General features: G+C 42.1%; 1 protein-coding gene across 7 annotated transcripts in view; it reads right to left on the bottom strand.

The window, feature by feature from the left end:
* The window catches only part of CNST (consortin, connexin sorting protein), a 116449-nt gene that overhangs the window by 69814 nt on the left and 33220 nt on the right, over positions 1 to 13415 (bottom strand). For 5 of the 7 annotated variants that reach the window (XR_007721716.1, XM_050771618.1, XM_050771636.1 and 2 more), the window contains one exon: positions 8102 to 8531. Coding sequence is in view for 5 of the 7 variants with exons in the window: in XM_050771618.1 (XP_050627575.1) it covers positions 8102 to 8480 (379 nt within the window). In the remaining 2 variants the exon portion in view is untranslated. Of the gene's footprint in view, positions 1 to 8101; positions 8532 to 13415 lie in introns of those variants that run through there. The other 2 variants (XM_050771668.1, XM_050771658.1) reach the window with 2 other exon arrangements.

Raw genomic sequence — 13415 nt, 5'->3', positions numbered from 1 at the left:
TTTAATATTGGGCCTTTTTTTTTTTTTTCCTAAGACAGTTTTGGCTAGCGACCTTGAAGTCTCACCTGATTGTGAAATTATTTGACTCCGTATAAATCAGGAACTCTTTATTCTATTCTTACTCGCTGAGCTTCAGAAAAGACAGGACCTGCCTTCATCGATCAGTCCCTTAATGAAGGGAGAGTAAAATGAGAGGCTGTTTCTGCATGTCACTGTCCAAAGAAACGTTAATTTAAAAGAGGTGGAACATCTACTGGGAGCAGAAATAAGGTGAACCAGGACTCCTGAATTCTGAAAGTATGGTGTGTAGTCTGTAAGGGAGTTAAACTGTCCATTTATCTACCTACTGAGTAGAATGGGTTACAATCACAAAACATCAACCCTAGCCCCTACGGTTCCTCTTACAGGGGCTTAGTCAGGCACTTATATTTTAAAAATTTGAATGCACTTAGGTAGGGCATGATGTAGACTCCTGTTCACCACAGTCTCCACCAATCCCAGGGATCTCAGCTCTGGCCAGTACAGATATTACCCAACTGACTCCATAAAGCTGACTTACAGGCCAGTTATCAATGTTCTACTATAGCTGAAGTCAATACATAAAAATGCAAATAGGCCTTTGGGGATTCCTATTTTATGGCATTACTAGTTATTACTTTAGATATCAGTTAACATCCCAAAAAGCCTGTTGCATCTGACATTAAACCAGTATGGAACTGAAAATATATTTTTAGGAATGTACATTAGGGGAGTGGGGCAGGGATAGGTACGCCTGAAGAGACAGTATTAAAAAGCTCCTAGGAAATAAAAAAAGTACTGACAAAAGAGGCAAATGGACTTAAAGTCAAATCAAATTAATTTCTTAATTTTGGTTAATGGTGCTCCCACTCATGCCACTCAAAAATCATCTTGTGTGGCTGGTGTAGTGGCTCATGCCTCTAATCCTAGCACTTCAGGAGGCCACAGCTGGTGGGTGGCTTGAGCCTAGGAATTCAGGACCAGCCTGGGCAACATGGCGAAAGCCCGTCTCTACAAAAACAAACAAACAAACAAACAAACAAACAAAAAACAGAAAAGAAAAGAAAAAAAAAAAAGATTAGCTGAGCGTAGTGGCGGCGCTTGTAGTCTCAGCTACCGGGGAGGCTGAGGTGGGAGAATCACCTGAGCCTGGGAACTCGAGGACGTTTTTTTTTTGGTTTTTTTTTTTTTTTTTTTTTTTGAGACGGAGTCTCGCTCTGTCGCCCAGGCTGGAGTGCAGTGGCCAGATCTCAGCTCACTGCAAGCTCCGCCTCCCGGGTTCCCGCCATTCTCCTGCCTCAGCCTCCAAGTAGCTGGGACTACAGGCGCCGCCACCTCGTCCGGCTAATTTTTTGTATTTTTAGTAGAGACGGGGTTTCACCGTGTCAGCCAGGATGGTCTCGATCTCCTGACCTCGTGATCCACCCGTCTCGGCCTCCCAAAGTGCTGGGATTACAGGCGTGAGCCACCGCACCCGGCCTCGAGGATGTTTTTGAGCCATGATTACGCCACTGTACTCCAGCCTAGGTAACAGAATAAAACCCTGTCTTAAATAAATAAGTAAATAAATATCATCTTGTGACACACATAAACACAACTGCCACCACATAGAAGAACCTATTTTATGCTGGGTGCTTTATAAAGAGCTTTACATACAGAGCGGTTCATTCTAAGGACAATCCTGCAAGACATGTAGGATCAGCCTTCCTTACAGACGAGAAAAAGAGGTTCAGGGAAATGAGTTCCTTTTCTAAGATCACACAGGTAAAAACAGGCAGAACCAAGACTCAAGTAACCAAGATTCAAATCCAAAGTCTTTGTTCTCACTACACCAGCCTGACTGCAGGCTTTCTAAGGCTCTAAGATCCTTCCTAAGGTTCTGGCCTCCCTGTCATCCTTCAGCTGGCCACACTGTGAGGGCCTCCCGAGAAACAAGTCAGGGCACTGACAGTGTCAGGTCAACTGAGAAAGGTCTTCCCTTCCTAGTTTCCATGTGCTGCCTATTTCTGGCTTCCCGCCATTTGCTGAACTGTTTTGTCAAATGCTTCGATACTATGGTGACTGGTACTGAGTAAACATCTAACGTTGTTATGACAACCATAAAACACATCATCTAAACTTGTCTCATGCAAATATATAACATTTACGGGACAGTGGTTGCCAGGGGTTGGGGAAGGGAAGAATGAGGAGTGACTGCTAATGGGTACATGATTTCTTCCTGGAGGATCAAATGTTCTGGAATTAGATTGTACAACTTTGTGAATATATTAAAACCATTAAATTTACCCTTTAAAAAGGTGAAGTTTATGGTATATGAATTACAATTTTTTTAAAACTACATGGAGACAATCAAATAGATATTAACAAGTGTTGGTGAAGATGTAGAGAAACTGTAACCCTCATACAGTGCTGGCAGGACCGTAAAATGGTGCAGTTGCTTTGGAAAACTGTTTGGCATAAAGTGACCATATGATCCAGCAATTCTCCTCCTAGAATATATAACGAAGGGAAATGGAAACATATGTCTCTATGAAAACTCGTATGCCAGCGTTCACAGGAGAACAGTCAAAAACGGAAACAACCCCAACATCCCTCAGCTGATGTCTAAATGAAATACGGTCTGTCCATGCAACAGAATGTTCCTTGGCCACAAGAAGGAACAAAGTCCTGATACATGCTACAAAATGGGTCAACCATGAAAACATGTTAAGTGAAAGAAGCCAGTCAAAGGCCATCTATTGCATGATTCCACCGATATGCAATGTTCAGAGTAGACAAATCTATAGAAAAAGGAAGTAGATTAATGGTTGCCTCGGGTTGTGATGTCTAAGTGGAAGTAAGAAGTGGGTGCTAATATGTAAGGGCTCCTTTGTGTGGTGAAAAACACATGCGAAAATTGACTACTGATGGTTACACATCCCTGTGAGTAGACCAAAAATCAGTGAATTGCATATTTTAAGTAGCTGAATTGTATGTAAATGAATTACATCTTAATAAAGCTGTTAAAAAAAAAAACAAACATTAAGTTCCATTGTTTTTCTCCCCCAGGTAAGAAGTAATGTGAAAAATAGTAATAAATAAATAATGGCCATTAGTTTTTAGGATAATATTTACCTAAAGCTTTGCCATTTTAACTACAGTGAAAAAATTTTTTTTTTCTTTTTTGAGACAGGATCTCTCTCTGTCTCCCAAGCTGGGGTGCAGTGTTGCTGTGATCCTCCCACCTCAGCCTCCCAAGTAGCTGGGACTACAGGTGCGTGCCTCCATGCCTAGCTAATTATTTTACTTTTTGTAGAGATGAGGGCTCCCTGTGTTGCCCAGGCTGGTCGCAAACTCCTTGGCTCAAGCAGTCCTCCCGCAGTGGCTTCTGAAAGTGCTACGATTACAGGCATGAGCCAACGCGACCGCCCGACAGTGAAAACTTGTTGTAACACAGCTTGAAATCGTGCTTCATTAACCATATCAAGGGGATTCAATTCTCTTAAGGAAAAAAAAAAAGCTCATTATATAATGACAAGTGGACTTCCCCGAGGCTAAGATCAAGGTTTTCGCCACTGACACAAATACTGCCTCCAGCAAACCCATAAATAGTGACATGTCTCCTAATAGTAACACGACTTTCAGTAACAAGACTCCTGCGCTATCATTTTTTTTCCAGTACTAGCCTTTGGACAGTAGTAACTGAAAAATTACTACAAATTAAACCAGGTAAGGGAGCATAAGAGTGAATAAATTTACTTTATTTTACATTTTCTATTTTTTTGTCTTTTCTTTATTTTTATATTTTATATTGTCTAAAAAGTGTTACAAGAGCACCTACCTACAAAAAACTGCATTTCCGGTTTGCAACTGAATGTCATGTTTTACATGTCATTTCACATTTGAGAAGCTATTCAATTATTAGAAAAGTACTCGTCTGAAAATTTTGAAACTTTATTTACTTAGGATCTAAGAATTTAACCGAAAAAACAGAGTAAACATGTCCTTGTCTAAACTCCTATGTGTAAACTCTTTGCTTTATTTTTGACATGGAGGATGGAAGCAAGATGGGAAACAAATTTAGGGGCTTTTGCAGTACTCTGGCTGAAGATGATGCTGAACTGTGGCAGTGAAGATGGAGAGAAATAGACTGACTAGAGAAGTCACAGGGAGACAACACTACTTCGACCGGGTGACGGATACGTACTGAGAGAGGACAGGCTGAAGCGAGTTCTCAGGATGGGGTCCCAGCAACTAAACTCTGAGGGAAGCTTTCCAGGCAATACTAAAGCTTCTTCCCATTCTAGGTCTCTTCCACATCTAGAAAGGATTAATTCCACACCCAAAATAATCCTATTCAGTTTCAAATTAAGGGCCCCCCATCTCAAACACCTATGCCCTGCTAACTCACCCCAGGACACTCAGTCCTGCCTCGTCCACGGCCAGCCCGGGCAGACAGCAGTCTCCTTTCTTTTAATTTATCAACAAAACTTAAAAGACAAACAAAAATGTATCTCTAAAACATAAAAATCCTATAGATGCACTAGAGGCGAATCACCAAATTTTATTCAAGTATAGAGTATACCACCTCTACTATGAAATCTAAGAAACTCATCATAGATTTAGGTAGATGAACATCATCATTATACAGATGAAAACAATGAAGTAGAGACTGCTTCAGTCTCACCAAGTGACCTAAAACCGTAAGATTTGTACGTGGGTTTTATAACTCCTGATTCTGTCTTCTTACTCCTTTGAGACAAGGTCTGGTGCTGTCGCCTAGACTGGAGTGCAGTGGCAGGATCTTGGCTCACTGCAACCTCCGCCTCTCAGGCTCAAACCATTCTCTCACCTCAGCCTGCTGAGTAGCTGGGACTACAGGTGCATGCCACCAGGCCCAGCTAATTTTTGTATTTTTTTAGAGATGGGGTTTCGCCATGTTGGCCAGGCTGGTCACTCCTGCAAGTGATCCGCCAGGTCTGGCCTTTCTCACTCTCTTAAACTCACTTTATATAAGATATAGAAAATGATGTTTAAAGCAAGCTGTATAAAGACTATCCTTAGATTTTATAAATCATATGTTTCAAATGCATTAGCGGATAGTGAGTCACAGTATTCTAAATACTAAATAACTTTAAATTATAAGCTAGGCCCAGTGGTGTACACCTGTAGTCCCAGGTATTCAAGAAGCTGAGATTAAAGGATCACTTGAGCCCAGGAGTTTGAAACTAACCTGGGCAAGGTAGCATGATCCTGTCTCTAAAATAAAAATAATAATAATATAATCACACCTAAGGAAAGTGGAATAAAGGTCATGGAAGGGAGGAGTAAAAGGACTCATAATCTTAAAGCTATGACTGACTCATAGATATGCAACTAAGCATCAGTTCTTACATCATAAGATGCCTATAATCCCAACACTTTGGGAGGCCTAGGCAGGAGGATTGCTTGAGGCCAGGAATTTAAGATCAGCTTGGGCAACAGTGAGAAATCCTTTATCTACAGAAATAAAAATAAAAGAAAAATTCATCAGGCATGGTGGCACACGCCTGTTGTCCCAGCTACCAGAGGCTGCAGTGGGAGACTCTCTTGTGCCTGGGAGGTCAAGGCTGCAGAGAGCCACGGTCATGCCACTGTACTTCAGCTTGGGTGACAGAATGAAACACTGTCTTGAAAATAAAACCACAGCCGGGCGCGGTGGCTCACGCCTGTAATCCCAGCACTTTGGGAGGCCGAGGCGGGCGGATCACAAGGTCAGGAGATCGAGACCACGGTGAAACCCCGTCTCTACTAAAAATACAAAAAATTAGCCGGGCGCGGTTGTGGGCGCCTGTAGTCCCAGCTACTCGGGAGGCTGAGGCAGGAGAATGGCGTGAACCCGGGAGGCGGAGCTTGCAGTGAGCCGAGATCGCGCCACTGCACTCCAGCCTGGGCGACAGAGCGAGACTCCGTCTCAAAAAAAAAAAAAAAAAAAAAAAAAGAAAACCACAAAATCGGATTGAGAGGCCTGGTGAATTTGCCCTTGAATGATAGTTATAGAATGATTTATATATACATAGTACTATAAATATCCTCTGCTTATTAGATCTTTTAAGAAATGCTTTCGCGGGGCGTGGTGGCTCACGCCTTTAATCCCAGCACTTTAGGAGGCAGAGGTGGGCAGATCACTAGGTCAGGAGTTTGAGACCAGCCTGGCCAACATGGTGAAACCCTGTCTCTATTAAAAATACAAAAAAAATAAGCGGGGTGTGGTGGTGCACGCCTGCAATCCCAGCTACTCAAGAGGTTGAGGCAGGATAATCATCTGAGGCAGGATAATTGCTTGAATCCGGGAGGCGGAGGTTGCAGTGAGCCGAGATCACGCCACTGCACTCCATACTGGGTGAGAGCGTGGCTCGCCTCAAAAAAAAAAAAAAGCTTTCATATCCCTGGTTACAAATTATTTTAAGTCTCCTAAGAAAAGGATACAGGGACATGAAAAGCCAAATTATCAGTTACATTAACCAGAAAGCCAGATTATGAATTATATTAAAAAGTTTTCAAATTACCTTATAGAATAAATATGGATTAATTTGTAGAAACTGAAAAGTTTTGGCCGGGCGCGGTGGCTCAAGCCTGTAATCCCAGCACTTTGGGAGGCCGAGATGGGCGGATCACGAGGTCAGGAGATCGAGACCATCCTGGCTAACCCAGTGAAACCCCGTCTCTACTAAGAAATACAAAAAAAATAGCCGGGCGAGGTGGCGGGCGCCTGTAGTCCCAGCTACTCGGGAGGCTGAGGCCGGAGAATGGCGTGAACCCGGGAGGCGGAGCTTGCAGTGAGCTGAGATCTGGCCACTGCACTCCAGCCTGGGCTACAGAGCGAGACTCCGTCTCAAAAAAAAAAAAAAAAGAAACTGAAAAGTTTTGTATTTTACTTCAAATTTTAAAAATACAAATAAAAAATATGATATAGACAGATATATTTCTAATTAACCAAAGAAGAGAACAGAAGATGAAGAGACATTCCACTTAGTTCACTAGAGTCTGATGTAAAATCTGTTGGCTTGCGTAAAGTGATACTACACTAAGGAATCCAGTCTAGGGCATACCAAAACTTTCTAGGCTCACGTGTTTCTGATCAAAAATAACCAGAGGCTGCCTTTTCCCAAGGGGGCCCTGTGATTCAGGCCAAAAATTCCATAGCTCTAAACTTCAACTGCCAAACTGCATACACAAATGAGAAATACTCTGAATTACTTTTTAACCAAAGTGATACAGATAATTAGAACAGATGTCTTATTCAACACTACATATTAAATTGTATATTAATATATGTTCATGTACTTTATTTACCTGCTGAATGAGATGGAAAGATCTATGAAGAGGTCATACTAGCATCTAAACTCACAGGTTAGAGGTCAAAGCCACAGGAATGACAGAAGGCAATTTTTAAAGTTGATATTGGTAGAAAATGGTCTAACTTATAAAGGAGGAGACTGCATATATTTAAAGTACCTAATGTGAAAACATATACAAAGGATGTCAATTTCAGCACTTTTTTTTTTTTTTTTTTTGAGACGAAGTCTCACTCTGTAGCCAGGCTGGAGTGCAGTGGCACGATCTCGGCTCACCGCAACCTCTGCCTCCCAGGTTCAAGCGATTCTTCTGCCTCAGCCTCCAGAGTAGCTGGGATTACAGGCGCCCGCCACTGCATCCAGCTAATTTTTTGTATTTTTAGTAGAGATGGGGTTTCACCATGTCAGCCAGGCTGGTCTTGAACCCCCAACCTCAGGTAATCCGCCCACCTCAGCCTCCCAAAGTGCTAATTACAGGTGTGAGCCACCGCACCCGGCCTTAGCACTGTTTATGATAGTAAAAGATTGGGAAGGGCCATAAGGAAGTGATTTAAAAAATTGTGTTACACCCATACAGTGGAACAGTGTGGAGACGTATCACACGCACGGAATATCACTCAGTTGGATCTACTTGTGCTATGGAGGAACTAGCTCCAGAATAGCTTAAGAAAGAAGCAAGATGCAGGACAGTAAAGACGGTATGGGAGGGGAAGGAGGTTCATTTTTAATTAATTAAAGAAGAGAATAAATACTATTTTAAAAAATACCTGGTGGTATCTTCTTAGCAGTCCCTTTTTTGCTTCTTGGACTTCTTTTTCCAGGTATTTTTTTGTCCTTTCCCAAGAAGGCCTGTTCATCTCTGGAGCCTTCACAATGGGTGTTTTCTGAGTCCTCACCTGCGGCCACCTGGCAGCTCAATATGCAGCTTTCATTATTATTGAGACTGTCCTGCTCAGACACTTGGGGCTTTCCCATTGCACTGTCGCTGCTGGTCAGATGCTCAGGCCCGTCCCCATCAAGCTGATTTTCATTTTCATCTGATGCAGAAGGCAGGCAGGTCACACTCCTTTCCACGCTGTCACCAGGATGACATCCATCTTGTGGTTCTATTTGCAGATTATATGTAGGAGTATCGCTGTCATCCATTAGAGCATCCTTTGCTGAACCATTTAAAGTTATATTAAAGACCTTCCATGTCTACAATGACAAAAAGAAAAGAGCTACTTCATTTTCTAACCTTTGCAGATTCTCAGTGATCTCTGATTTTCCCCTCCTCTTAGGTTGTTTCACTGTAAATAGGGAAGAGAAGGAAATGACTTAAGTTCATTCCCTTTCAACATATCCAACCCAACCCCAAACTCAGCTGGTTCTCACGTGAATACCATAGGAGTCAACCCTGGCTCCTCAAGATAATCACCTGAGAGGATGCCCAAATTCTGTTCTACACCATTCCATTGGAATCGCTGAGGATGGAACCTAGGCACCGCTATTTTTGAAGTCCTCTAGGTGAGTCTAATGTGCATCAGGTTGGGACCGCTGCCTTAATGAAATGACTAGTTAAATAGGTTACGTGCTGAAACTGGTCTCTTATGTTGATCTCTGGACACTTAGCAGACAACTGAAAGCTACTTCTATAAGTTCTTCCCTGGCTATACAGCAGCAATATTTGGAAATGAAAATGTTTACAGATTTTTTTCTAAAAAAAAACCTAGAAAAAAGTATGTGAGGGGAAGTTTGGGTAGCATATATTTATACTATCATTATCTCTTTTATTTCCTAAAAATAAGCCCTGGAAGGTACCTTAGAGTTGTCATCAAAATCCTTTTGAACACTTACAAAAAAAAAAAAAAAAGGCCATGGTTAACTCTAGGCTACTCTTAGTGGAGAACTAGAAGAAAAGCTAAATCTGCTTGAAGAATACCAATAATATTTTTAAAATTAACAAAACAGACTGCAAGCCCTTTATCAGTCATCTTTTATCTCCTCTTATTATCTAAAAGTATATTACATTTTAAGAAAAATGATAGGTATGAAAGAAATATTCCAGTAATTCTGGAAAAAAACCTCAGTGAGAGGACTTCTAAAGATTCTTCAACTTAATGAGTAGAAACGCTTAATCTTTAGAAACATGTATATAAAGTACAGTCTTTAAAAACATGAGAAGTACAAAATAAAATATTCTCCCTATATCATTAAGGAAGGAGACTACCGCTTCTCCTGCTACCCTCCTCTCCCCCACTTTTGCCTAGTTTAGAAGACAGGAGAAAAGAGAGAAAGCAAAAAGTTAGAAAGAAACAGATGATAAATAGCCAGACGGCCTTGGCACCCCCACTCGACCCTGGTGGCTAAAAAAATAATATTAACCCCTGACCTAAACTACTTGTGTTATCTGTAAATTCCAGACATTGTACGAGGAAGCCCTGCAAAACTTTCTGTTCTGTTAGCTGATGCATGTAGCCCCCCCAGTCACGTTCCCCACGCTTGCTCGATCCATCACGACCCTTTCACATGGACCCCTTAGAGCTGTAAGCCCTTAAATGGGCCAAGAATTTCTTTTTCAGGGAGCTCGGCTCTTAAGACGCGAGTCTGCTGACGCTCCCGGCCAAATGAAGCCTCTCCCTTCTTTAATCTGGTGTCGGAGGAGTTTTGTCTGCAGCTCGTCCTGTTACACCATCATATATTTTCAGCATATTTTGCAACTCGGACACTAAAATATCTAAATCTGGCTGGTATTATTTTCCTCAAAATATATACTACATATCTCTACTGATCTGTGAAACTGGTAACATCCTCAGCTGTTTTCCCATTTATGTAATTAAGAGGTATTCTAACACATATTTGCAATTGAAAGCATAAGCTTTTACTTTTACCTTCAAGAGACCTGGAGGTCACAGGCCACGGGGGATGGTGGAACTAGAAAGCATTGTATAGAGAGCCCAAAACGGTAACAGTCACGTCTTGCTGAGGCTCTATCATGAAACAGAAACTGTGCCAGGGACCAGGTACAGTGGTTTACACCTATAATTCCAACACTTTGGGAGGCCAAGGTTGGAGGATAATTTGAGTCCAGAAGTTTGGGACCAGCGTGGGCAACAGTGTGAGACCCTGTCTCTCTATATATACATTTTTATAAATTAGTCGGATGTGGTAATGTGCACCCGCAGTCCCAGCTACTCAGAAGGCTGAGGTGGCAGGATCAATTGAGCTCAGGAGGTAGAGGGTGCAGTGAGCCATGATTGTGCCACTGCACTCCAGCCTGGACAACAGAGCCAGACCCTGTCTCAAAAGACAAAACAAAACAGAAACTATGCCAGGAACCTCATACCTTATACCTTCTTTCTAGTACTCAAAGCAAGCCTACATCATGGGTATTCACAGGGTTTTAGATGAAAAATCTGAAACTCAAAGAGGCAAAATAACTTAAGATCATATTCCTGGCAAGAAGTGGAACTGGACCTGAAACTAGTTCCTCCTGACATCGGATCCCAGGAGGTACAGCATCATGGGTAAGAGTGCAGGCAGACCTGGGTTCAAGTTTGACTCTGCCATTTAACAAGCTGTTTTTGCAACTTTAGTAAAGTTACTTAGCATCCACAAGCCTCAATTTTCTCATCTGTAAAACTGAAGAACTGTAACACCTACCTCAAGGAGTCATTTTTGAAGCTTAGTTAACGCTGCTGGTAAAGCATTTAGTGGAGTATTTGGCCCACAGTAAAAGCTCAATAAAAGTTATTACTTCCCAAATCTCACAGGTTGATAGAAAGCACTGATAGGTTTACTCGACTGAGGCCTTAGCCTTACCGCAGCTTCAGTAACAGCTTTTCCAGACATCCCAGAAATGATGAGGTTCCTAACAACAGACTGATGCTAAGCAGCATCACTGCAGAAGGCTGAAGGATGAATTTATGACAGTGATATCTCATTCAGTTCCTGGAGTGTTTAATATCCATTCTGAGCACTCTGTTTCAGACGACTAAGAAACTTAGAAATTAGTCATTAAGACTTCTTGCTGTGGCTGGACTTGGTGGCTCATGTCTGTTATTCCAGCACTTTGGGAGACTGAGGCCAGAGGACTGCCTGAGGCCAGGAGTTCAAGATCAGCCTGGGTAACATAGCAAGACCCTGTCTCTTTAAGAAAAACTAAAAACCAAAAAAATCGAAAGACTCTTTGGGAAGTATGAAGTTACAGAGCATATTTACAGCTTTGTTGAGTGTCATGTGCCAACCCCTGACTTAAACTATTTAGCCTAACACTCCTATTCAATTCTTGCAATGACCCTAGCAGATAGGTAATTTTAGTGCCATTTTACTGATAAGAAGCCAAGACTTGTATCTCATCGAGTCCCTCAGCTAGTAAGTTTAGAAATGGAATTTAGACCAGTTATAATCCTGATATGGACAATAGGGAGACAATAACTTATATTTCATTCCAGCTATGGTATGCCCCAATTAGGGATCTACCCTACAGCAGAGGACACAAATCTAACGACCAACAAGTTCACGTTCCTGGAAGGGCTTCTCTTTCCCTGTGAAGTACTAGATCCACACAGTACCTCACTTCCTACGTAGCTCAACTTCCGTCGGAAACTTTCTTAAGCGGGTGGCTGCAGGGAGGATATACCATTTAAGTAAAGTCGCCATTACCACACAGTACCTCACTTCCTACGTAGCTCAACTTCCGTCGGAAACTTTCTTAAGCGGGTGGGTGCAGGGGGGATATACCATTTAAGTAAAGTCGCTATTACCAGTACAGTACATATCCATTTCTGTGGGCCTCAAGACATTTTGTCTGCAACTCTTGTGATGACATAATTTAACTCATAAGATAATTTTATAAAATATTTTCTAAGATTGATTTTCATGCTCTTTCTAAGGTGTGAATATGCTGTAGTTTAAGAAATAAAGATACCTGGCCAGGCACAGTGGCTCATGCCTGTAACCTGAGCACTTTGAGATGTGAGGCAGGTGGATCACTTGAGGGTCAGGAGTTCGAGACCAGCCCTGGCCAACATGGTGAAACTCCATTTCTACTAAAAATACAAAAATTACCCAGGCGTGGTGGCGCATGCCTGTAGTCCCAGCTACTAGGGAGGCTGAATCAGAAGAATCGCTTGAACCTGAGGGGTGGAGGTTGCAGTGAGCTGAGACTGCACCATTGCATGCCAGCCTGGGTGACAGAGGGAGACTGTGAAAGAAAAGAAAAGAAGAAAAGAAAGGAAGAAAGAAAAGAGGAAAGGAAAGGAAGGAGAGAGAGAAAGGGAAAGGAAAGGAAATGAAAGGAAAGGAAAAGGAAGGAAGGAAGGAAGGAAGGAAGGAAGGAAGGAAGGAAGGAAGGAAGGGGGAGGGGAAGGGAGGGGAGGGGAGGGGAGGGGAGGGGAAGGGAGAGGAGGGAAGGGAAGGGAAGGGAAGGGAAGGGAAGGGAAAGGAAAGGGAAAGGAAAGGGATTCCTAGCAATGCATCAAGGTCTGGCTCAAAAGTCACTTACCCTAGTTTGCCTTCCCTGATTTCTCCATCACAAAGACCAACACATAATGTACAACAGCACTGTTGTCATTCAGTCCTTCCCAAATATGGCTCTGCACTTTGTATTTTTGCATATATGTCACACTAGATTTAAGCCATTTGAATACTTAGAACCCAGGCATAGATAATTTTCATTCTTTGCAATGTTTAGCCCTGGGCCTTGTACTTACTAGATTCATGAAAGAGTAAGGAAACAATTTTCTACTGTTTCTCTCTGAACGGGGGTAAGTCAGACACATGGAATCCCATCTGCATTCCTGCCCCTATTCTGAGAGGCAATGGGACCTACTGCACAATATTTGGCTTCTGTCTGCATCCCTAACACATTTCAATACAAATGCCTTAACTTAAGCAATAGGATAAACTTCCTAATGGGGTTTATAATCCGTATAGTCTTACTGTTTTTAGAAACAGTTATAAATTAAACGTTTATTTTTGTCTCTTCCTCTTTCCTCTCCCTTAATGCTACAGGAATAGCATTTCAACAGGCTGATCTTCTGGTATACCTAGTATCTCACTACAAAGCACTTGGGCAAGAGAAAATTTACAAGAAGAAAG

This window comes from Macaca thibetana, chromosome 1 (genome assembly GCF_024542745.1).
Source record: "Macaca thibetana thibetana isolate TM-01 chromosome 1, ASM2454274v1, whole genome shotgun sequence".
In the NCBI taxonomy this organism is placed as follows: domain Eukaryota; kingdom Metazoa; phylum Chordata; class Mammalia; order Primates; family Cercopithecidae; genus Macaca; species Macaca thibetana.
The sequence above is the reverse complement of the archived record's forward strand: the minus strand, read 5'-3'. Positions and strand labels throughout refer to the sequence as shown.